Raw genomic sequence first — 26,531 nt, 5'->3', positions numbered from 1 at the left:
ACCCCAGCAAGGTGAGGTACCTGGCGGCCATCTGTGTGGCCGAGCAACGGTCAGGTGAGGCACCTTATGGGAGGCGTCCTCGGAGCCCCCACCCCCCCACACACCTTCTCTCAGTGCTTTTCCCCAAGTCCAGAGCGTTTCTTTCAACAGCACATGGCGGCGGGATGAAAAATACTACGAAAAAAATCCTGTTCTCATGGTCCCCACTCTCCTCACGATAAATGTGTAGAAGCTTTGAGGGGATCTAGTAGCTGGCCTATGGCTCATGTGACATTTTGGGGAATACTGCCGGTTTTCCGCATCAGCCTTATACTCGTTCCTCAGACGTGCCAAGCTCATACCTGCCTCTGGCTGTTGTCCTTGCTGCTGCCTCTGCCTGGACTGCTATCCGTCCAAGGTCATGGGCAGTGGCTTTCCAGGACAGGCTGATCTGCTATAGACCCATTCAGTGGCGGCCTGCAGCCCCAGTCACATTCTGCACTTTCCCCTGCTGTCTCTCTTGGTGGCACAGGCTACTTACTGTTTGATCTTTTAGTCCTTTGTGAAGTCTGCTGCGTGCCCACCCCCTAGAGTGGGAGAAAGCAGGAACCTTGCAGTCTCCCCACAGTCTTGCTCGGGCTAATGGCCGGGAAATCCTGGCGGAATAAAATAGCTTCTCTAAATTGTGACTTTGTATCCCTGTATTAGCAGAGTTTAGAATGAAACTTGGCATCTAATTGATGCTTCGTTTGCATACAGGTGGACAGTTTCACTCAGCAGCTTGTGAAGGTCTCCTAGAGTGTCTTTGTCAGACTCCAGCCTCTAAGGTCGGAACGACAGAGGTGTCAGAGGTCTCAGACCTTTCAAAGCAGTTACCTTTCATGTGGGTTTTTTCTCTTTCTTGGGGAAAGAGAAAGGGAGCACACTGGTGTCAGGGACTATTAGGTCATGAGTCTGTTGGGTTCAAAGTATGTCATGAACCTAATGGTCACTTGACTAGTTGACGTGACTCAGCCACATGAATCCAGGAAGTGGGGAGCGGCGCTGGGATGCGGGGTTGGCCGCAGTACGAACTGCGCAGACCCGTGGTCAGACAGTATCTCTGAACAGTGCCCAGACGTGGGCCAGCAATGCTACTTCCAGGAATCTTCCCCACGTACAGGGATTTTCATGCAGCATTATTTGTAGTAGCAAAAAGTCGGAAACTACCACCAACATAGGGCAAAGGTTAAGTAAATCATGGTGAATCCGTGCAACGGGCTCTTAAATTTAGAAGAACGGAGTCACTCTGTATGTACTACCGTGGGATGATCCCTAAGGCACGTGGTAAAGTAGGGTCCAAGAGGCTCCCGGTATGCTAGTGTTTGTTTTTGAAAAGGGGCGGGGGACGGAGAAAAATGTGTGTGATGGGCATCCACACGTGTGCGGTGCAAACACGCACAGCTGACTACAGGTCTGCCGGCGCATGCCTAGACTGTCTCGGGAGGACGCACGGGAACCTGACGGCTTCGCTTGCCTCTGGGAAGAGGGGTGGGAATTGCTTGTCACTGTATACCTTTTGTACCTTTTTAATTTTATACCATGTACATGTATTATCTATTCAAAAAATAAAAGTTTTTAAATCTTAACTTGATTTCATTTTCTACCAGTCAGAAACATGGTAGAAGATTCATGTTTGGTAAATCTGCTTTCCTTAGGAAAAATAATTAACCTCTCCCTTTCTTGGGTCTTGGGGGAAATAAGGAATGGAAAGGGGGCTCGCCTCTTCTGACAGAGCAGCTATAGGGAGAGGAAGCAGGGACGGGAAGGGGGCAGTGGACTGTGAAGCAGTTTCCCCACTGTTGATCTGCCCCTCTCTCATGACAGTCACAGCCCCACCCCTGCTCCTCTGGCTTTGGGGGTGCAAAAGATGGAGGCTGTCCCCCGAGCCAAAGAGACGCTGCTGCTGGTGATCAGCACGAGAGGCGTTAGGAGAGCTCCTCTTCTTACACGTTGTTGGGAAAGGATGAGGTGTCTGGAGTAGCCGTAACCATCTGAGACCATGAGAAGAGACATCCCGACATGCAGAGCTTGGGCAGAGAGAAAAGACAGGGAGAGCCTGGTTCCCTGAAGGCATGACGAGCCTCTTGAACCAACCCAGGGGCCCCGCACCCCCGTATTTCTTGTTCCATGAGAAAAATAAATCCCTGACAGCTCCTTCATTCAACCAACCAATATTTGAGCTTCTGTTGTGGGTCAGGCCCTGGGAATACAGCTGTGAACAAAGCAGACAGAAGAACTTGCCTTCGCTACACTCCAGCGGGGAAGACACAAGCAAGGTAAGACCGTGTAAGCTACAGCGCCTGTTGCTTCAGCGTGCTGATTAAGGGAGAAGGATCGGGAGTGTCTGGGTTGGTGGCGATTTGCAATTTTATACTGAATAGTTAGGGACTGCCTTTGCATTCTTTTTTTTTTTTTTTTAAATATTTTATTTATTTGACAGAGAGAAATCACAACTAGGCAGAGAGGCAAGCAGAGAGAGAGAAGGAAGCAGGCTCCCCATGGAGCAGAGAGCCCAATGTGGGGCTCGATCCAGGACCCTGGGATCATGACCCGAGCCAAAGGCAGAGGCTTTAACCCACTGAGCCACCCAGGCGCCCCATGCCTTTGCATTCTTTACTGGGAGCTACCTTGGTTTTCATTCTAGAAACTACGCCAGTTAATTTGCTGGCTACTGGAGATACATAGCAGGTGGTGTGCCTCCTTTCGGGGCCTGCTCGGTGTCAGCCTCCTGGTTCTGCCCAGCCTTGCCATGGATGTCACCAGTCTATCCGCCTTACAAAATGTCTCCGGTCCCTATCGGCCTCTTTGACCTGACTCTTAGCCACCCTGATTTTCTTTGAAATCTATAAACTGTGCATTCTTTTACTTGCTTTTATTTTTGTCATGTAGAAAACCAGATGTTGGCTGTGATTTAAAAACTATGGGTAATTTCTCTGCATGAATTTGATTTTGATACCTTTTATTTTTTTAAGATTTTATTTATTTATTTGAGAGAGAGAGAGAGTGAGAGAGCACAGAGGGGCAGTGGGAGAGGGAGAAACAGACTCCCCACTGAACAGGGACTCGATCCCAGGACCCTGAGATCATGACCTGAGCCAAAGGCAGATGCCTAACCAACTAAATCACCCAGGCGCTCCTAATATTTGTATTTTTTAAAGATAATGTTTACATGCTCTCAAGTTAATTCAGATAAGAAAATGTGTTGTGCATTTTCTAGACTTGTGTGCTGTTTTGTTTCAGAAGTTTGAATAAATAATTGTGATCAAATCCAGCCTAGAAAAAAGTTTCTCCATTGTTTGTCTCTTTAGGATATCTGTGTTCTTAGCATCAAGGAAATATAAATGAACAAACACACGTTTAGTGAGGGAATGAACCATCGGCGAGTGTTACCTATATGGGGGAGATGCCAGGCAGAGGGGGCTACTGAGGTAAGTCCTTGAAGTAGAAGCAAGCCCAGCAGGTGAGTTTTGAGGAATGTGGATGGCACTGTGCAGGAAATCATTGCAGCATTTGGGGATTTCAAGACAGATGCCTTGGCAGCTGTGCTGACCACAAACCAGGGAAGCAGGGGCAACAGCAGGGAGCCCAGATAAGAGATGACTGATAGGGGTGCTTGGGTGGCTCAGTGGGTTAAAGCCTCTGCCTTCGGCTCAGGTCATGATCTCGGGGTCCCGGGATCGAGCCCCGCATCAGGCTCTCTGCTCTTCCCCCTCTCTCTCTGCCTGCCTCTCTGCCTACTTGTGATCTCTGTCTGTCAAATAAATAATAAATAAAATCTTAAAAAAGAGAGAGACAATGACTGATAATCCAAGTGCATGTGTACCAGAAACCAAAGCCTTAGAGACTGTGCTTACCCTTTTTAAACCACACTCTGATTTTTCTGCTTTTTTCTGCTTTTTTCACATATGGAGCACTGAATTTCTTGTTGCCACTCTCCACTCCCCCAGAACAGACACCTTTGTCATGGCATCCTGGTGGGTGGAATGCTCTTCCCCATCCCTTGACTCCAGGCTTTGGTTGGTCTGTGGGTTGTCAGCGGACTTGCTAGGAGTAAAGGTTTGGAAGTGTGCTTGGGTGGTCGGGCTTGCACACCGAGACCCAAACAAACCACTGCTTGAAGCTGGACCCGGGAGAGCCCAGCCTGGATCGGTGAGATCCCAGCCAACAACTGGACACCTCTCAGACTCAGACACTTCTCTGTATGGCCCAGTGTCAGTGTAGAGGGACCAGGTCAGGGGCCAGAAGAGCAGGCTTCTAGGAATGGTACCCACATGGGGATTGCTGGGCAGCAATCGTGGTCCGAATCCAAACTCCCGTCCGACATGCCGGAAGAAACATGGAGGCCATGCTAAAGGGGAGAAAAGGAGCATGCTTTATGCATTGTACATGACTCATTATAAAATAATGTGATTAGGTTAGCCCCATCCATCCTACAGACCTGGAACTTTGTGAAATTGGGTTCTGACCTGAACATACTTTAGCAAATGAATCCCCACAAGGAAGAGACTAATTCCATCCTCCCACCCCCATCTTAGGTGCTGCAAGCAAAGAGATTTGAGGCAGAGGAGAGACATTATGCTTATTAAAGAAGTCCCTGCAATGTTCATTATAAGTCAGATACTTTGTCAATAGACGGTTACTCTGATGCTCTCATTAAAAGGAATTACAAGTGCAGCCTTACATAGTCATCACCTGATCTGTTTCAGAAATTAAGCATTTTGTAGGGGCGGCTGGGTGGCTCAGCCTTAAGCAGCTGCCTTTCGCTCGGGTCATGAGCGCAGGGTCCTGGGATCGAGCCCTGCATCAGACTCCCTGCTCTACGGGGAGCCTGCTTCTCCCTCTCGTGCTCCCCCTGCTTGTGTTCCCTCTCTTGCTGTTTGCTGTGTCTCTCTGTCAAGTAAATAAATTAAATCTTTTTTTTTTAAAAGAAATTGAACATTTTGTAATAATAATGGTAGCCAGGGAAAGTCTTCTTAACTGAAGAAAAGGGTCAAGTCTGAAAGGTCCAATAGAAGTTGCCACCAAGTCAGCAAGCAAGCAACCTCCTTTTCAGAAGGGCTCCACATACATAATTCTTTCTGCCTGGGATGCTTCCATCATGATCCACAATTAAGTCAAAGCCCAGGCCAAATGAGCACAATCATCAAGCATTCTACCCAGTAGAATGAGTAAGCCAAAAAATTCCACAAATGCCGCCTGGCCAACTCAACCTAGACTCTTCCTCTAAGGATCGTGCCTGGAATCCAATGAGAACAATGCGAACAGACCCACTACACCAGGTGTAGGGCTCATGCTGTGAAATGCAGGCAAACATTGAAACATGGAGTCCAGGCCGACGTCCGTTGAGTTCCCGTCCTTTCCCAGCCTTGGAGACAGGCAGGCTTGAGTCCAGATACCAGTGCTACCATGTACTCGTGTGACCACAGACAGGCTACTTACCCTCTTGGGACGGGGTTCAATGAGGACAATACCTACCTTGTAGGATAGAAGTAGGATTAAATGAGCATTTGTATATAAAACCCAGTACAATAGCAGCACATGGTGGGTGCTTGGTAATTAGTATGAAGAGACAGACAGGGAAGAAGATCTCTAACACCACCTCGTGTATTTCAGCCGATAGGGGAAAATCTCCCATAGCCCCAAGCTTGAGCTCTAGCCCTTCAAACACAACAGTGTGCCCATTCCTTTCTTCCCTGTCTTGGTTCACAGGGGATTTGAGGTGGCTTGTAGGAAATAGACAGACTATAATAGTTAAAAGACAAATAGAACAGAAAACACTAGCATAAGGAAAACATAAGTAGGAATTGGAATTATAAACTGGCTAGAAACCTTAGACACAGATCAATAGGATGCCAGTTCCTACACAGATTCCAAAGTTAGACCAGAAATATGGTTCTATTCTTCCTATTCAAGGGAAAAATGGAAACAATAAATTAAAAGTCCTCATTATCACACGAAAACATGCTTCACAAGGGGTGGAACAGATGACTTTACATTTTTATGTGAAATGCATTGACATGTTTCCTATGACTGTTCCATGAAGTATCTTCCAATGAAAGAATAAAATTCCAAAATATGACTCCAAGAAGACTGGGGTAGGGAGCACTGCTGTGGTGTCCCAACTGCTAGCCACAGAGGAATGGTTGGACCATATACTGTCCCCCGACTGCCTTCGGATTCCCTCCCCTCTACAGGGCTGACATGGAGCAAAGTTGGGACTGTGGATGGTTTGAGGTTGTGCGGGTCCTCAATGGCAAAAACACAAAGTTTGGTAAACAGTGGTGGTTTCTAACTCATTCAGTGACAAAATCTGATCTGACTCCACGCTAGCTAGCTATTCTTAGTCTTTTCTCACAGTGTAAATATTCATTTATTTTACTGCACCTGTTGAGTAGAGACTGCTGCCCCAACCCAGATGGGGGTGTTACCTAATTTATGCAATATACACCAGATTGTCTTTCTAACACTTAAAAACACTCCTAAGTTCCAAAGCCCATCTGGCCCCAAAGATTTTGGAGAAAGGCACTATGGATAAACCCCAAAGTACAGGTCCTCTATGGTATAAGCTTAAAGAATGTCTACGTACCTCAAACATCCAGTGAGCTGATGGAGGGAATGAACTACTTTTACATTGAAAAACCCAATCAGTAAGCAATCAGCCCTTCTCCAAAATCACCGGGACCGTGGCCAGCATGACTTAGTCCAGGTATCCCTTCTCATTCAGGCCCTGGGACCCCTACATGCCTGGGGCACATTTTGGTATTTTCAGGAAGGCCAAGATTCACTCTGGCGACTTGGGGTGGTTGTATCATAAACAGCAGTCATCCCTGTTTTGAAGGCATATGTGAATGTGAATGTCTGTGTGTGTGCGCGTGTGTGTGTGTGTGTGTGTGTGTGTGTGTGTGATTGATCATACATATGAATGATTTTGAGCCTAGAAATCAATGCTTCAAAAGTATTTTTATTACACATACAAGTCCATATGGTGGAGTGCTGGGAACATTTCTCATAGCTGCTCTCCCTTGTTGGGAAGCAGAGAAAGGACCCCACCGGGGTCCTCAACCCCGGCTGGCTGCACAGTAGAATCCTCTGGGGAGCTTTAAAACACACTCCTGCCTGGTCACCACCACCGCCCCTTCGCGAAGGCCAATTTAATTGGTCTAAAGATAATCTAAGCATCCAGCACTGTCTCTCACTGACGAAAAAAGAGCTCAATGATATAAATGATCAGACTTCTCTGAAAGCCTGATTCAGTAGATAGGGGTTGCACTGGACACTTTTTAGTGGGCCCCAAAGCGGGCCACTGGGGCTCGGTGCAGACGGATCCCCTCGGAGAAACAGGGTATTAAGGAAAGGCAAGTCAGCTTCGACTCTTGCGTCCATTCCAACCAGTTAGCAGTAACTAGAGCGCAGTCTGCAAAGCATCCTGAGGCAGACGTCCTGCTCCGTGGAGAAACGTGCCACGATCGATTAGCAATGTCTGCCACACACCCGGAGAGGGCCCACGGGCATGCTTGCCACACATGCGCAGTCTTTCCAGAGAGCCGTGGGAATCGCTGCTGGTACCGTCCAGGCCCCATGGTACGGCTCTTACGTCATCACTACTCTGCTGTGGGGCAAGGTTCCCAGATGCCTGGAGCGGGGAGAAATACCAGTTCCCTGCCCACAGCCCTACCTGCGTGTCTCCCCGAGCCCTGGGTCTATCTCTGCTTGCTGAAGAGGCTCTTGAAGGCGTTGTTGTAGTTCTTGTTAAATGCTGTGTAAATCAGGGGGTTAAAGAAAGAATTGGAGTAGCCAAGCCACAAGAATATGCTTTTCCAGATGGGGGGCAGGCTGCAGGCACAGAGGGGGCTGATGAGCTCCGCCAGGAAGAAGGGGATCCAGCACAGTACAAACACGCCGATGAGAATGCCCACCATCACGGCAGCCCGCTTCTCCTTCTGCTCCCGCCACGAGTCCCCGCTCACCTGAAAGGCCACCACCGGACGCCGCGCCGTGAATACTGTCTCTGCCTCGTGAGGGGCCTCCTTCACCTTGGAACAAAGGAAACGTGCGGTTAACACACGAAACCTGACGCTGGATGATAAAGCGGCATGGGGCCGCTCCCAGGTGGTCAACAGCTCTCCTGCAGCCTCGTTCAAGATGGGCTTACACCATAATCCAAACAAAATGTTCCGTGAAAATGTTCCTGAAACTGTAGGTTAAAATAAGCCCCGAAAGCGGCGGTGGGGGAGGCCTGGGTGGCTCAGTCGGTTAAGCATCTGCCTTCGGCTCAGGTCATGATCTCAACGTCCTGGGATCGAGTCCCACACTGGGCTCCCTGCTCCAGGGAGAGCCTGCTTCTCCCTCTCCCTCTCCCCCTCTCTCTGCCTACTTGTGCTCTCTGTCTGTCAAATAAATAAATAAAATCTTAATTTGAAAAAAAGAAAAAGCGCTGAAGGTTCTTCCTGGAGTGAGAGTGGTGGTGCTCACGTTGTTGGATAATAAGATACAAAAAGGGAGAGCGGCAGTAAGAGCAGGAGCCTCAGTGGCAGACTCTGGCTGGAGTTCTAGCCCCAGTGTCCAAACCTGCTACTCCATCTGTGAAACTGGGTGACAAAGTCCTCTCCCCCCATCGTAAGGCCACTGTGGAGGTGAACTGGGAATGTGCTGCATGCCCAGAGCAACCCCTGGCACATGCCCCCATTGGATACTCGTGGGGTGGGCTGGGGGCTGGGACTAGGACCCCAAAGAGAACAGATCCCAGCCCAGCCATGAAGTTCAAAGCTGGAGAGGCAGCTATAAACACCAATACTGCAAGAAATTATACAACGATGTGCTAAATGAATTCCGTTTAGATTCTGCAGTCCATACTGATTAGCTTTAAAACGACAACTGTAAATGCCTTTGCGGTAATAACTCACTCCCATCAAAGGAGCCTGCGGCACACGGTCCACCCTGTCACCCCCATCCTTTGGTCCGCTCCTGTTCACCTCTTGGGTCCACCAGCCCTCTCAGAGTGGCCTCTCTGATGCTATGAACTCAAACACATCTCCCAGTTTGGTCCCCCTTTCTCCTCTTCTGTAGAGATCTGTGCAATTCTGGCTATTACACCTGTCCCCCCAACCCTGGGCCAAGCTGAACCAGGGCTGGGGCTGTGTCTTCCTTGTACAAGCACCTGCCCTGTAGCAGCATCTGGTGCCTGGCCTGAGCTCAGGAAACAGTTGCTGAATGAGCCAGAGATCATGACAGCACAACAGTCCACACCTGCGTTTCCCTCCTCCCCGGGTGCTGCCAGCTGTGGCCACAGACGCTGGTGGCGCACGGGGCCAACAGGCTCCCAGACAACGGTTGGGTCTGGCATGCATACAACTGGGAGCAGCTGGCAGGACAGCCCCATGACTGTGGAGAGCCACACGGGACTTCAGCACACACACCTGCATCTCTCACTGGGTCAGGATGGCCAAAGCCAAAAGGCGGAGGAGCCCCCAGGTGGCCTGACCTCAGCACCACCTTCGAATTCAGTGTCTTCCGCTTCTCCCCCCACAGCCCCCAGCTCCTCCAGTTGAAAGGTCACTACATCAGCCTAAAAACAGATCACAGTCATGTGGACAGAGTAGAGTTCTCTTCTTTGCCAGCGCAACACCTGGTCTCCTTCCGCTTGCCCCTTGGAAGTCAACAATGACAAGGCAAGGGATGTCAGCAAGGGAACAGACAGCATTTACCTCTCCCCTCCCTGCACCCCCACAGAGGCCAGCCAGAGCCCCTCTGATGGGCCCTTCCAAGGTTTGCCGGACCCCCACGGGCAGGTGTGAGACCCATGTCCCCATCCGCCTTATGAAGAGACTGTGCTGACCTAGTCCCTCATAGTGGACCATCCTCAAGTCATCAAACAAGTCTCAGCCACACAAAGGTGCCATCCTGAAACCACCTCATGAATACTGAGCGATGTCGTGGGGAGGGAACAACATTATCAGTGCAGGAGCGGAAGTGGAAAGTGGCAAGATTGTTTTCTTCCCTACCGGCTCAGAAATGGGCACTTTTCCAGCAGACCTAAATGGTTTCCCAGGCACTTGAGTCCCTTCCCAGGGTAAGGGAAATTCCAAATCCTTATTATGCTATTGAGGCAAAAAAAATGGGGTGACTTCGGTTCCAAAGGGCTCCTGAGAGAAGAGGAAACAGAAAAGGCAAGTTCACTGAATAAGTCTGTTTAAATGACCTGGTCTCCAGCACTGCGACATTAGCAGAACCCAGCTCTGCTCCTCCACGGCATCTGTTTGCTAGACGCCCTGTTCCTAGCCCTTCCCCTGAGCCTGCTATACCCCATGCAGAGGGAGATGCTGGAAGAGTGTGCCATCTTTCTAGAAACGGCTTCGAAGAGACTGAGTCAACCTGGGATGATGATTCCAGCTTCCAAAGAGACTGACTAGCTTGACTTTTATCATCTGAAATGTGATATCCAATAGAGAGCCAAAAGAAGCTAAAAACAGCCCAGAGAAGTTATCATAAAACAGACACTATGCTAAAGGTTTGGAAGGGATGACTTGAATTCATTCTTGCGTCCAACTTTTGAGGTATTATTATCTCCATTTTAGAGTTGAGGAAACACTCTGGGTAGCTAAATACTTTGTCCAAGATCACCCAGCTGCCAATGGTAAGAGCTGGAAGACAAATGGGAGTATTTTGAACTGGAGACCACACTCTCAAACCCTACCTGTTCTGCACCTTTAGTAAAGGTGATTGATCTGGATGGTTTCCAAAAGGATTATATTTTTATTTTATTTTTTAAAAGATTGTATTTATTTATTGAGAAACAGAGAGACAGCATGAGTGGGATGAGGGGCAGAGGGAGAAGCAGACTCCCTGCTGAGCAGGGAGTCCAATGCGGGGCTCAGTCCCAAGTCCCCAAGATCATGACCTGAGCTAAAGGCAGACACTTAACCAACTGAGCCACCCAGACGCCACAATAGAATCTACTTTAAGACTATATATACTTGGGGCCGGAGACTGGGAGGCCGCCATTTTCATTCCCGTCCTCCGGAAATCTATGGAAAGCATTCAGGGAACAAAAGCTCCCGAAAGCGAACCCAAGCGGATTACTTAGCCCGGCCCCTGGTAAGGGCAGTGCAGTTCTGCCTTCGGAAAAGACACTTGAGAGTCACTACACAGGCCCCTCTTCCAGAAGATCAACAAAAAATCCAGCCAGGACCAAGTTCACCTACCAAGGAGAGCAGGTTCAATACCAAGGACAGCAGCGGAATTTCAGAGGAGGAGAAAGCAAAACACGGAACTCATGGCTTTCTCCCCATGATTCTTTAGTCTTGCGGTTCATTTAATTTTTTTTTCTTCTTCTGCTAAATTTCCTTTAACTTTTATCCTTTTCTTTTTTAACATTTTTTAATGTTTTTAACGTTTTTAACGTTTAGTTTATCTAATATATATATTTTTCTTTCTTTTTTATATTTTTTCTTTATTTGTTTTCTTTTTTTAATTTTTTCTTTTTTTTCTAAACCTCTTTTATTCCCCTTTCTCGCCCCTACAATTTGGAGTCTCTTCTGATTTGGTTAAAGTGCATTTTTCTGGGGTCTTTGCCACCCTATTAGTATTTTACGTGCTCCTTCATATACTCTTATCTGGACAAAATGACAAGGCAGAAAAATTCACCACAAAAAAAAGAACAAGAGGCAGTACAGAAGGCTAGGGATCTAATCAATACAGACATTTGTAATATGTCAGATCTAGAGTTCAGAATGACGATTCTCAAGGTTCTAGCCGGGCTCGAAAAAGGCATGGAAGATATTAGAGAAACCCTCTCTGGAGAGATAAAAGCCCGTTCTGGAGAAATAAAAGAACTAAAATCTAACCAAGTTGAAATCAAAAAAGCTATTAATGAGGTGCAATCAAAAATGGAGGCTCTCACTGCTAGGATAAATGAGGCAGAAGAAAGAATTAGTGATATAGAAGACCAAATGACAGAGAATAAAAAAGCTGAGCAAAAGAGGGACAAACAGCTCCTGGACCACGAGGGGAGAATTCGAGAGATAAGTGACACCATAAGATGAAACAACATTAGAATAATTGGGATTCCAGAAGAAGAAGAAAGAGAGAGGGGAGCAGAAGGTCTATTGGAGAGAATTATTGGAGAGAATTTCCCTAATATTGCAAACGGAACAAGCATCAAAATCCAGGAGGTGCAGAGAACCCCCCTCAAAATCAACAAGAATAGGTCCACACCCCATCACCTAATAGTAAAATTTACAAGTCTTAGTGACAAAGAGAAAATCCTGAAAGCAGCCCGGGAAAAGAAGTCTGTAACATACCATGGTAAAAATATTAGATTGGCAGCAGACTTATTCACAGAGACCTGGCAGGCCAGAAAGAGCTGGCATGATATATTCAGAGCACTACACGAGAAAAACATGCAGCCAAGAATACTCTATCCGGCTAGGCTATCATTGAAAATAGAAGGAGAGATAAAAAGCTTCCAGGACAAACAAAAACTGAAAGAATTTGCAAACACCAAACCAGCTCTACAGGAAATATTGAAAGGGGTCCTCTAAGCAAAGAGAGAGCCTAAAAGTAGTAGAACAGAAAGGCACAGAGACAATATACAGTAACAGTCACCTTATAGGCAATATAATGGCACTAAATTCATATCTCTCAATAGTTACCCTGAATGTTAATGGGCTAAATGCCCCTATCAAAAGACACAGGGTATCAGAATGGATAAAAAAACAAAACCCATCTATATGTTGCCTACAAGAAACTCATTTTAGACGAGAAGACACCTCCAGATTTAAAGTGAGGGGGTGGAAAACAATTTACCATGCTAATGGGAATCAGAAGAAAGCTGGGGTGGCAATCCTTATATCACATCAATTAGATTTTAAGCCAAAGACTATAATAAGAGATGAGGAAGGACACTATATCCTACTCAAAGGGTCTGTCCAACAAGAAGATCTAACCATTTTAAATATCTGTGCCCCTAATGTGGGAGCAGCCAATGATATAAACCAATTTAATAACAAAATCAAAGAAACACATCAATAATAATAAAATAATAGTAGGGGACTTTAACACTCCCCTTACTGAAATGGACAGATCATCCAAGTAAAAGATCAATAAGGAAATAAAGGCCTTAAATGACACACTGGACCAGATGAACATCACAGATATATTCAGAACATTTCATCCCAAAGCAACAGAATACACATTCTTCTCTAGTGCACATGGAACATTCTCCATAATAGATCACATCCTGGGTCCTAAATCAGGGCTCAACTGGTATCAAAAGTTTGGGATCATTCCTTGCATATTTTCAAACCACAATGCTCTGAAGCTAGCAGTCAATCATAAGAGGAAATTTGGAAAGAGCCCAAATACATGGAGACTAAACAGCATCTTTCTAAAGAATGAATGGGTCAATCAGGAAATTAAAGTAGAATTGAAAAAATTCATGGAAACAAATGATAATGAAAACACAACGGTTCAAAATCTGTGGGACACAGCAAAGGCAGTCCTGAGAGGAAAATATATAGTGGTACAAGCCTTTCTCAAGAAACAAGAAAGGTCTCAAGTACACGACCTAACCCTACACGTAAAGGAGCTGGAGAAAGAACAAGAAAGAAACCCTAAACCCAGCAGGAGAAGAGAAATCATAAAGATCAGAGCAGAAATCAATGAAATAGAAACCAAAAAAACAATAGAAAAAATCAATGAAACTAGGAGCTGGTTCTTTGAAAGAATCAATAAGATTGATAAACCCCTGGCCAGACTCATCAAAAAGAAAAGAGAAAGGACCCAAATAAAAAAAAATCATGAATGAAAGAGGAGAGATCACAACTAACACCAAAGAAATACAGACAATTATAAGAACATACTATGAGCAACTCTACGCCAACAAATTTGACAATCTGGAAGAAATGGATGCATTCCTAGAGACAAATAAACTACCACAACTGAACCAGGAAGAAATAGAAAACCTGAACAGACCCATAACCAGTAAGGAGATTGAAACAGTCATCAAAAATCTCCAAACAAAAGCCCAGGGCCAGATGGCTTCCCAGGGGAATTTTACCAAACATTTAAAGAACTAATTCCTATTCTCCTGAAACTGTTTCAAAAAATAGAAATGGAAGGAAAACTTGCAAACCCATTTTTTGAGGCAAGCATCACCTTGATTCCAAAACCAGACAAGGATCCCCATCAAAAAAGAGAACGACAGACCAATATCCTTGATGAACACAGATGCGAAAATTCTCACCAAAATACTAGCCAACAGGATTCAACAGTACATTAAAAGGATTATTCACCATGACCAAGTGTGATTTATTCCAGGGCTGCAAGGTTGGTTCAACATCCACAAATCAATCAATGTGATACAACACATTAATTAAAGAAAGAACAAGAACCCTATGATACTCTCAATAGATGCTGAAAAAGCATTTGACAAAGTATAGCATCCCTTCCTGATCAAAACTCTTCAAAGTGTAGGGATAGAGGGCACATACCTCAATATTATCAAAGCCATCTATGAAAAACCCACTGCAAATATCATTCTCAATGGAGAAAAACTGAAAGCTTTTCCGCTAAGGTCAGGAACACAGCAGGGATGTCCATTATCACCACTGCTATTCAACATAGTACTAGAAGTCCAGCCTCAGCAATCAGACAACAAAAGGAAATTAAAGACATCCAAATCGGCAAAGAAGAAGTCAAACTGTCACTCTTCGCAGATGATATGATACCATATGTGGAAAACCCAAAAGACTCCACTCTGAAACTGCTAGAACTTGTACAGGAATTCAGTAAAGTGTCAGGACATAAAACCAATGCACAGAAATCAGTTGCATTTCTGTACACCAACAACAAGACAGAAGAAAGAGAAATTAAGGAGTCAATCCCATTTACAATTGCACCCAAAACTATAAGATACCTAGGCATAAACCTAAACAAAGAGACTAAGAATCTATATGCAGAAAACTATAAAGTACTCATGAAGGAAATTGAGGAAGACACAAAGAAATGGAAAAATGTTCCATGCTCCTGGATTGGAAGAATAAATATTGTGAAAATGTCTATGCTACCTTAAGTAATCTACAGGTTTAATGCAATCCCTATCAAAATACCATCCATTTTTTTTCAAAGAAATGGAACAAATAATCCTAAAATTTATATGGAACCAGAAAAGAACTCGAATAGCCAAAGGAATATTGAAAAAGAAAGCCAACGTTGGTGGCATCATAATTCGGGACTTCAAGCTCTATTACAAAGCTGTCATCATCAAGACAGCATGGTACTGGCACAAAAACAGACACATAGCTCAATGGAACAGAATAGAGAGCCCAGAAATAGACCTTCAACTCTATGGTCAACTACTCTTCGACAAAGCAGGAAAGAATGTCCAATGGAAAAAAGACAGCCTCTTCAATAAATGGTGCTGGGAAAATTGGACAGCCACATGCAGAAAAATGAAATTGGACCACTTCCTTACACCACACACGAAAATAGACTCCAAATGGATGAAGGACCTCAATGTGAGAAAGGAATCCATCAAAATCCTTGAGGAGAATGCAGGCAGCAACCTCTTCGACCTCAGCCGCAGCAACATCTTCCTAGGAACATCGGCAAAGGCAAGGGAAGCAAGGGCAAAAATGAACTATTGGGATTTCATCAAGATCAAAAGCTTTTGCACAGGAAAGGAAACAGTTAACAAAACCAAAAGACAACTGACAGAATGGGAGAAGATATTTGCAAACGACATATCAGATAAAGGGCTAGTGTCCAAAATCTATAAGGAACTTAGCAAACTCAACACCCAAAGAACAAATAATCCAATCAAGAAATGGGCAGAAGAAATGAACAGACATTTCTGCAAAGAAGACATCCAGATGGCCAACAGACACATGAAAAAGTGCTCCACATCACTCGGCATCAGGGAAATACAAATCAAAACCACAATGAGATATCACCTCACACCAGTCAGAATGGCTAAAATTAACACATCAGGAAATCACAGGTGCTGGCGAAGATGAGGAGAAAGAGGAATCCTCCTACACTGTTGGTAGGAATGCAAGCTGGTGCAACCACTCTGGAAAACAGCATGGAGGTTCCTCAAAGTGTTGAGGAACCCTATGACCCAGCAATTGCACTACTGGGTATTTACCCTAAAGATACAAATGTAGTGATCCGAAGGGGCACGTGCCCCCGAATGTTTATAGCAGCAATGTCCACAATAGCCAAACTATGGAAAGAACCTAGATGTCCATCAACAGATGAATGGATAAAGAAGAGGTGGTACAGTGTATATACCAATGGAATACTATGCAGCCATCAAAAGAAATGGAATTGGGGCGCCTGGGTGGCTCAGTGGTTAAAGCCGCTGCCTTCGGCTCAGGTCATGATCTCAGGGTCCTGGGGTCGAGTCCCGCATCAGGCTCTCTGCTCAGCAGCAAGCCTGCTTCCCTCTCTCTCTGCCTGCCTCTCTGCCTACTTGTGATCTCTCTCTGTCAAATAAGTAAATAAAAAATCTTTAAAAAAAAAAAAAAAAAAAAAGAAATGGAATCTTGCCATTTCTGACGACATGGATGGAACTAGAGGGTATGACGCTTAGTGAAATAAGTCAGTCAGAGAAAGACAACTATCATATGATCTCCCTGATATGAGGAAGTAGAGATGCAACATGGGGGGTTGGGGGGGTAGGAGAAGAATAAATGAAACAAGATGGGATTGGGAGGGAGACAAACCATAAGTGACTCTTAATCTCACAAAACAAACTGAGGGTTGCTGGGGGGAGGGGGGTCGGAAAGGGGGGTGGGGTTATGGACAATGAGGAGGGTATGTGCTATGGTGAGTGTTGTGAAGTATGTAAACCTGGTGATTCACAGACCTGTACCCCTGGGGATAAAAATACATTATATGTTTATAAAAAAATAAAAAATAAATTAAAAAAAAAGAAGAATATATATACTTGGGGTGCCTGGGTGGCTCAGTGGATTAGGCCTCTGCCTTCAGCTCAGGTCATGATCTCATGGTCCTGCGGTCTAGGCCTGCATTGGGCTTTCTGCTCAGTGGGGAGCCTGCTTCCCCCTCTCTCTCTGCCTGCCTCTCTGCCTACTTGTGATCTCTCTCTCTGTGTCAAATAAATAAATAAAATCTTTTTTTAAAAAAAAAGAATATATATGCTTGAAAGAAGACATCCAGATGGCCAACAGACACATGAAAAAGTTCTCAACATTGCTCGGCATCAGAGACATACAAATCAAAACCACGGTGAGATACCACCTCACACCAGTCAGAACAGCTAAAATTAACAAGTCACGATAGATGTTGGCAAGGATGTGGAGAAAGGGGAACCCTCCTACACTGTTGGTGGGAATGCAAGCTGATGCAACCACTCTGAAAAACAGCGTGGAGGTTCCTCAAAAAGTTGAAAATAGAGCTATCCTCCAACCCAGCAATCACACTACTGGGTATTTACCCTAAAGATACAAATGTAGGGATGCGAAGGGGCAAGTGCACCCAATGTTTATAGCAGCAATGTCCACAATAGCCAAACTATGGAAAGAACCTAAATGTCCATCAACAGATGAATGGATCAAGAAGATGTGGTATATATATACAATGGAATACTATGAAGCCATCAAAAGAAACGAAATCTTGCCATTTGCAATGATATGGATGGAACTAGATGGTATTAGGCTGAGGGAAATAAGTCAATCAGAGAAAGACAATTATCATACGATCTCTCTGATATGAGGAATTTGAGAGGCAGGATGGGTTCATTGAGGAGCATGGAAGGGAAAAATGAAACAAGATGGGATCAGGAGGGAGACAAACCATAAGAGACTCTTAATCTCACAAAACAAACTGAGGGTTGCTGATGGCTGGAGGGGGAGGGATAGTGTTATGGACATTGGGGAGGGTATATGCTATGGTGAGTGCTGTGAAATGTGTTAAGCCTGATGATTCAGAGACCTATACCCCTGGGGAAAATAGTACATTATATGTTAATAAAAACAATTTTTAAAAAGAATATATATGCTTGATGTTTCTTCAGTATGGACATGTATGGCTGCCTGGTGATTTCTGGGGTCTCTGGCCACCAGCTCTGGGGCTATCCCTGAACTTCTCCATCTCTCCTTGTTGGTCTTCTCTCCGCTCACCTCTTCACCCCAACCTCCCTCTGCACATCTATCTAAACATAAAGCCTGACTGTTCAGGCTTTAAGGAGCCTCTGACCTCCAGTTAGAAACCTCCCTTAATCTGCAGGGAAGAGTATGGGCTGTTGGAGGCACACAACCAGTAGGACCTGGCCCTTTTGGGTCCTGCTATAAAAGGAAAAGGGCTCTGAATACACAGAAGTTTGGAGACACCAAATGCCACGGCCAAGGCCACACAAGAGGGGAAAAGCATAATGAAGGTGCCTTCCCGCTCCATCTGGTTCTGGAGCTGTCTGGCCTCTCTCTGCCAATACTGAGATGGGGACCTCAAAGATGAGGGTATCTTTACATTTCATAGAATCTGAGGCTTTTTCATATGAAATTAATTAAGGACCAAATCTTCCAGACACTATATGCTTAGACACTTATTAACCACCTACTGTGTGTATGGGGACTCCGTAGTAGAATTTCCCATCAAGTCCCAGTTTGAAATATTCTGTCCCACTATTCCCACCAGGACTCTGAGGCCAGAGAAAAGATTCTGAATTGTTCAGAATGCTGTGTCACCACCAACAGGCCAGGACAGCAGGGACGATGAGTGTCTTGTCCCCTGAAGAGTCGCCAGCATCTAGTATCACATATGGTATACAGTAAAATCAGTAAAAATCTACTGAATCAGGAGATATTTGGGAGAGATTATTTTTTCGCAGGTCTCTTGTGTTTGTGCACATTTTGCTAGCAAAGACCCAAGGTTATACTGGCTTCCTGAGGATGTTTGTAAAGCAAACAACCGTGGAAGACAGAGATAGTGTCTCCCCGTGGAAAAGCAGGCAGCTTGGCTTGCCGCCCCGTATAAAAGATTCAGGTTTCCAGAGAACAGACGGCAGGTTTATTTATGGTCTGACACTGGGCAATATAGATTTGAGATCTCTCCTCTAGGAGTTTCTCTGCCATGGACCTCAGTGTTCTACTGAGAAGCTCAACCTTCTCCAAGAACTACACAGATTTGAGCAGTAGATCATTACAAGGTCACTGGTGAAGACACATGGTTCCCATGCCATACTTGCCTACCCTCCCACCTATCTCCTCTCCCCCTCCACTCTTCCCCAACAATCCAATCAGAGAGAAAAGAGAAATGGAAGTAGAGGTAAAGAGACAGAATTAACATAACGATGTAAGGGGAACAGCAAGAGAGAAGTTTATAGAGACTAGAAGGCCAGAAGCATTTCTGAAGGTGTAGAGGAAACACTCCTCGACACATCCAAGTACTTCTGGAAACTTGCAGGCTCTTAGGGGCCAATCTTAAAAGAATCAAACCATAAACCAGATTTTTTTATTACCACTGATACAATTTGATTCATAAAATGTACTTTCCTAAAGTTAAAATAAGCTTTCAGTCTGGCATGAGAATGTGTTTGAGCCCACAGTTCTTTTAATAGATGGAATCAGAACGAGGGTGGTGATTTTCCACCACACTCTTCCCGTACCCAAGCTCTAAAAAGCCCACAGGCCCACCAGTAGCTTAGTCTTCGGGGTGGTCCAAATGACAACTAAACATTGGACAAGTGACAAAAACATATGGGCTCTGTACAGATTTCAGGTCACTCAAGGCTTATGAGCTATATGCTTACAACACAAAAACTTATTTATGTTAATACACAGAGTTAGCTTAGCTAGGCAAGTGTTTATAATGCAACATTACCTAACATTCAGATCCAAGTTGTCACAAACCCTACAGTTCAGTATTACACATCTATTTTGTCCTTTACTGTGTGCAAAGTGCTTTCCCATTACACTGTTCAGTCTCTCAGAACCATTCACTGTATTCTGGACCAACTTCTAGCAGAGCAACTATAAGACTTTATTGACTTTCAATTCTATAGTTGTGGGCTACTAAAATTAATCCCTGAAGAACAGAGACCCTGCTCACTCATTCTTTGAAACTTCAGAGGCTGCTACATTGCCTGATCTGCAGGTCAGTAACAGTCAATCAAGTTAATCTGAGCACCATCTCTGTGTCTTATGGCAGTGGCTTTAAAATCTGTCCACAGGTTGACTGACACTTTTCCAAAGGCGGAGCCCAATTCCCCTTTCCTTGGGTGTGGGCTGGAGTTGGCGACTCACTTCTAGTGAATAGACTATAGGGAAAGAGATCTCATGTAAATTCTGAGACCAGTTTGTTTGTAAAAGGCATTGCTGTGCTCTCCAGAAGAAGGGAAGCCAGCCGCCATGTTGTGACAACACTCAAGCCTCCCTGGGGAAGCCTCCTGCTAGCAGCCATGTGAGTCAGCCATCTTGGAAGCAGTCTCCAGCTCCAGTCAAGCCTTCAAATGACCGCTGCCCCACCCGACATTTTGGCCACAACCGCATGAGACTGGGGCCCATGTCTGACCCACCAGAAACTGTGGGTTAATACGTGTTTGTGGTTTTACACCACTAAGCTTTGGGCTACTTTGTTACACAAGCGAGAAGTAACTCCCCTATGTAGGATGGTGAGTAATAGTAGTAATAAGAATAAAATCATAATTCATTATTTATAACTTACAAGAGGAATTTTAAAGAATAATAACGAAGATTATTGCAGATTAATGCAGCTTGCATTCATGGTTGCTATTTTCGACACCCTGTATACACCATTACTCATTTACTCATCACAAGAATATTGTGAGCAGGTAGCCATATTTCCATTTTACCTAGGGGGAAATGCGGGCTTAAATTAAGTCTCTTGGCTACATTGCTAATACGTGGCACAAAAAGAACTGATATCCAGGTCTCCTTGCTTCCAAATCCCCTGCTCTTAACCACTAGGCACACTGTCTCCCACCACATGTTTACTGAGTAAGTGAGTGAGGGAGTGAGTGAAGGTGTCAGCGTTATCACACTCATGAGCCCCAGGGTCTCTGCCTCTGTGGGCCCCTGCCTCCATTAAAAAATATTTAAAATTATATTTTATGACCATATATTATGAAGACTACTATAACCGAGGCTGGCTACATTAGTATACATTCATTGCGCTTACATTCATTCTTCCCCTAATTTTAAAAGAAATTAAAATCAAACCATTTCCATGGGCCCCTAAAAGTACTGTGGCTACTGTGCCTAATGAATAGTTAGGCCCTGCTCATGAACATGTGCACGGCAAGCAAACGATTGAAACAAAAAAGTTTTTGAGGTCGCATTTTAAAATTTTTTTTTGTTTATTTGACAGAGGTCACAAGTAGGTAGAGAGGCAGGCAGAGAGAGAGGGGGAAACAGGCTCCCTGCTGAGCAGAGAGCCCAATGCGGGGCTCGATCCCAGGACCCTGAGATCATGACCTGAGCCGAAGGCAGAGGATTTAACCCACTGAGCCATCCAGGTGTCCCTGAGGTCACATTTTAAAAGCCAAAGACATAATCTCCATTGATTTTGCTTTTTTCTTCTTCTCAATAGTAGAGGACACAGACCAGTGGAAAATAATCATGACCTGTGGGGTCGTTTGACGGGTTGGGGGGGTGCTCCAAAACACACTCTATATGTGATGCTCATTCTAGAAAGCTGAAGGAAAGGAGGGCAGGGTGGGCATGAATCCCGCCTCCTGAGTGCCTCCGTGCTCAGCTGTGGTCAGCTCCCCTGGGAGCATAGTTTTGAGACCCTGCTCCCACGATGCCCCACCTTGACTGGGATATGGCTGCCTCCTTCCTGTGAAGGTGAGGTTTCTGCAGGCAATGGAACAGTGCTCAGCAGTTAAGTCCCCGGAGGCAGACAGCATGGAGGAATGACGAAGTTAAGAACAGTGACCTCAGCTTCTCCACTCGATAACTCTGTGGTCGTAGCTGAACTGACTTTGCGGTGACTTAGTTTCATCAACTAGAAGATGAGGGCTGGGGGTAAAGACAGTATTCACCAAATTATCCACACACTTCCCTGGATGTACGGGGCTGGCCAAGGCTGAGGACAGAACTGACATGTGTCCACTTTAGGGGAAGGCAGCTAAAAGCTGCTATATTTCCACCCATCCCTTTCCCTTGCGCAGCAACCTGGAAGCCAGTCATTCCAGACCACAGAGGGAGATAATGGCAAGGGGTCCAGATCTATGAGTTGCTGCCAGGCAGAGAGTTCTGTGGGAGGGGACCCACCTTGAACTCTTGAGAGTGAGATAAGCTGTCCATTTGGGGGTTATGTGTGGCTGAACATGTCTTAGCTTATCCGGACTGATCGAGATGATAAGGCCAACCCAGCTGGGTCATGGAGATGAAATGAGAAGAGGGAGGCATCCAACACAGTGTTGTCTGGATGACAGGACTCATTTAGTAAACGTTGGAAAGCTCTACTTTCCAAAACTGCATTTTGCCCCCAGAGAATTAAATCACTGCCCAGAAACTATGGCTCATCCCTTTCTGATCGTATCTCAGTGTTGGGACCTGGCCACAGAATGGCAAAAAAAAAAAAAATGAAGGATGTACACAGCCCTATTACCAGAGCCTTCAGACTCCGTAAGGGCTTCTGTCCCCTACAGAAAGTAGTACAGACAGATTGCAGCACCTAAATTCAACTCATTTTCCCTAGAGTGGGGGAAATGACATCAGGGAGAGGGGAATGTAGAGAGATAGTATTACGGGTATATTATTGTAAGTTTCCATTCAGGTGTCTTGTGTCCGGAAAGCTTATAGATGCTGCCTGAGCAACATCGCCCAGGCATCTGAGTGAGGGCTGCCCAAAGCCTAAGGAAGCAGGATGCTCTCTGATATCATCCCATCTACAATCTCAGCATCACGTGACTCGAGAGTCCCAGCCACAGCTTAGATGGATACTGTGTTTTAGAGAAGAGAACTTGCAGTCCAAAGCAGGGGAAGGGTTTGCCCTGGGTCCCACTGCCAGCAAATGGAGCTCTTTCTCTCCACCCATGGCCACCCCAGATTGGCCAGGCTCCTGTTAACTCTCTTCGTGGTATCACCTGCCTGAATGGGGGCTTTCAAAAATGAACGCCAAACACAGGCCTGGCAAGCCTTTCTGGCAACCATTCCACCATGATTTCTCTAGGTGCACATTGGATTGATGGAGCTATTCAAAGTCAGCCTACCTCTGCAATCAGACAGAAAAGCTATAATCATCCCAGGCATTTCCAAGGGACCTTTCAAAGAACATCATTAATTCTGAATAAAGCTCTCCCCTACCAACACTTTCCAATTATAGCCTTGACATTCCTATTTTATGCTACAAAATCCCTCTGCCATTTAATGAAGAGGAAAAAGCCTGCTTTTAAAAACACATATGTTTGAGTAGCCTACGTATCTGAGTTAACTTTCCAAAATTAAAACAAAACTAACAACAGACAACTTACTGTCCCTTACCCCCAGCCCCCTCCCACCAGCAGTCCTTCCTTGAGCCATGCACAGTGGTCTCCCCCTCCTCCTTCTTTATCATGCTTTCTCTTCCCTTTTCAAAGTTTCAGTTATCTGTCATCAACCAAAGTCCAGAAGTAGACGATTCTCCTGATTCCTCCAGGTCAGTGGTAGCCTAACATGACGTCACAATGCCTACATCATCACCCCGCTTCATCTCATCACGTGGGCATTTTATCATCTCACAGAATCACCAGAGGAAAGGTGAGTATAGTAAAATATTTTGAGAGAGATCACGTTCACATAATTTTTATTATAGTATATTATTATGATTGTTCTTTTTTATCATTAGGTATGTTGTTAACCTCTGTGTCTAATTTATAAATTAAACTATCTTAGGTAAGTATATATAGGAAAAAAACAGTATCTATGATTCAGTGCTCTCTGCGGTTTTAGGCATCTCCTGGGGGTCTTGGAAGGTATGCCTGTGGACAAAGGGCAACTACTCTATTGTATTTGGGAAGGGACCAAAAAAATCCTCTTATTATTCTCCAGGACTCAGAGTCTGACCACCACCCCTAAAAAAAAGGGAAAGTTTGGGGCTTCTAGGGTGAGGAGGGAGCTGGCTTTTATTAGGATCTGGCCAAAAGGCAGAAAGTTCCAGTTCTAAAGGCAATCAGAGAAGTTCTGCCAAATGCGTGTTCCTCTGTCTCATTCATTTCCAGGATTATGATCTGGACCAGTGCGGACTGCTGGGCAACACCACGTTGATGCCTACTCCAGCCAGTTCTGCCCCTTTACCCGCGCCCCGGGGTGCCAGGCAGTGTGCTGGTTCCTCCCACACTCCATCTCGTGTGATCCTTCTTCACCAAGAACCCTCCGAAGCAGGAATGAACTTGCTTAAAGATGTGGAAAAGAGGCCCGCAGAGATGAAGCAACTGGCCCCCATGTCCCGAGCTGGGATTTGAACCGACGGTTCTCTCTCCTTCTAAAGTCGCTAGAGGAAAGCACTGAGGTTGGGGTAGTAAGAGGAAAGTGATCCTTGGGCTAGATTTTACACTCACTTCCTCTCTGGCAGGGAGCTAGCCGACAGAGTTGGAGATACGTTTCTAGCTTCAGAGGGTGGACCAGGGCACAGCAGAGAAAGAAACCCCTAGAATGTAGAACTCTGCAGGACACACTCCCAGCCCGCCGCAGTCCCGCTCTGTCTCCTCGGGACCAGCAAGTGGCCGGCTGCTGGAGTCATAGGGACACAGCCACCCCTGGGGAAAGCACCAAGGTCGCGGCTCATGGGTCGTGCCCTCAACACTACCCGGAACGCTGCCCCTGCAAGTCCCCTTGGGCCGCGCCCCCGCGGTCCCCGCCAGGCCCCGTGCGCGCTTGGTGAAACCCCTTCCCTCGCGCGCCCGGTCGCCCCACCCCCACCCCGCGTGCGCGCCCCTCAGTGCGCGCTCCGGGAGAGCGCGGGTGCGCAGGTGAGGCGCCCCTCGGTGCGCGCTCCGAGAAAGCGGACGACAAACTCCCCGTGCGCTCCAGGTGCGCGCCCCGAGGGTGCCAGCTTCCGCCGCCAGCTCTCGCGGGGGCCAAGCCCTGCCCTTCCCCCCTGACCCCCCGCTCGGCGGCCCGCTCCTCACCTGCACGGGGGCGGGCAGCGGCAGCACGGCCCGGCGGCGGCGGCCGAAACGAAACTTGGCCGCCTTGTAGATCTTCCAGTAGACGAAGAGCACCACGCCGAGCGGCAGGTAGAAGGCGCCGCAGGTGGAGAAGACGGCGTAGGAGGGCTCCTGGCTCACCTGGCAGCGCTGGCGCCGCGCATCGTACGCCTCACCCCAGCCGAAGAGCAGCGGCGCTAGGGCGATGAGCGCCGAGAGCGCCCAGGTGAGTGCGATCATGAGCGCCGAGGCGCGGCGGCGGGTGCGCAGCGTGTACTGCAGGTGGCGCGTGATGGTCCAGTAGCGGTCCAGGGCGATGGCCGCCACGTTCCAGATGCTGGCGGTGCAACACAGCACGTCGAAGGAGATCCACACGTGGCACAGGCTCCGGCCCAGCCGCCAGCGTCGCCCGGCCGACAGCTCGCTCACCAGGCTCAGGGGCATCACCAGCGCCGCCACGAGCACGTCTGACACGGCCGTCGAGGCCACCAAATTGTGCGGCACACGATGGAAGGCGCGGACGCGCAGGATCGTGACCAGAACCAGCAGGTTCCACAGGAAAGTGGCCGCGATCAGCAGCACCAGCAGCGTCACCACCAGCACCGTGAAGACGGAGAAAGGCGGCTCGCGGCCCGGCAGGGCGGAACCGCCGGGGGTCGTCGACGGGACGACCCCGCTGGGGCTCGGGCCCATGCTGCAGGCTTCGGAGCCCAGGGGAAGGGCGACGCCGGTGGAGGCCACCGAGAGGTTAGCGGCTTCCATGGCGCGCGGCGCGCGGGATCCCGGCTTCCCGACAGGGGACACAAGCGCTCCTCCCCGGGGTCGCTGCGTGCCCCGGGAGGACGGGGGGGCAGGTGTCCAGGTCGCCCCACCCTGTCCCTCCTTGGTTCACAGCCCTCTTTTGGCTCGGAGCCCTCGTGGACTTCCTTTCCAGTGGAGGGAAAAAAGAGAGTGGGACCCCTAGGGAGTCCAGCTGGGCTCCGCGCGCCGGGCCCTCCCACCTCTCCGCGCCGTCCCCGGGGCAACGGGCTGTCACAGGGCTGGGAATCTGGGAGCGCAGCCGAGTGTCCGCGTGCAGGGGCGGGCTTGGAGAGGTGCTCCCACCCACAGCGGGCGGCCGCAGGGGCCGGGCTGCACCGGGGAGGGCGGGTGCTGAACACCAGGCAGGCCATCATGCCGCCGCCGCCGCCGCCGCCGCGCGGGGCTCCCCACCTCCGCCCTGCGGAGAGAACCCTAACTGCGGCTGTCTCGGGAGAAGGTTCAAGATCGCTCAGCCTTTCGGTAGCCGCCACCTTCGCGGACCCTTGGGATCCGCCTGGTGGCACGTTTAACATCGAGAAACAGAGGCGCCCCCGAACCCCTCTCCCAGACGGAGGAGTTCTGGTCTCACGGAATC

At 47.2% G+C, this 26,531-nt stretch overlaps 1 protein-coding gene across 1 annotated transcript; it reads right to left on the bottom strand.

The window, feature by feature from the left end:
* Positions 1-7,036: 7,036 nt before the first annotated feature.
* On the bottom strand, positions 7,037-25,926 carry LOC123951003 (5-hydroxytryptamine receptor 5B). The gene is made up of 2 exons (XM_046019553.1): positions 25,118-25,926; positions 7,037-8,054 (listed from the first exon to the last, which is right to left on the bottom strand). The coding sequence occupies exons 1-2, from the start codon at positions 25,895-25,897 to the stop codon at positions 7,722-7,724; spliced, it is 1,113 nt and encodes a 370-aa protein (XP_045875509.1). The 5' UTR covers positions 25,898-25,926; the 3' UTR covers positions 7,037-7,721.
* Positions 25,927-26,531: the final 605 nt, after the last annotated feature.

This window comes from Meles meles, chromosome 9, assembly GCF_922984935.1.
Source record: "Meles meles chromosome 9, mMelMel3.1 paternal haplotype, whole genome shotgun sequence".
Taxonomy (NCBI): Eukaryota; Metazoa; Chordata; class Mammalia; order Carnivora; family Mustelidae; genus Meles; species Meles meles.
Note: the sequence above shows the minus strand (reverse complement) of the source record. Positions and strands in the feature narration are given on the sequence as shown.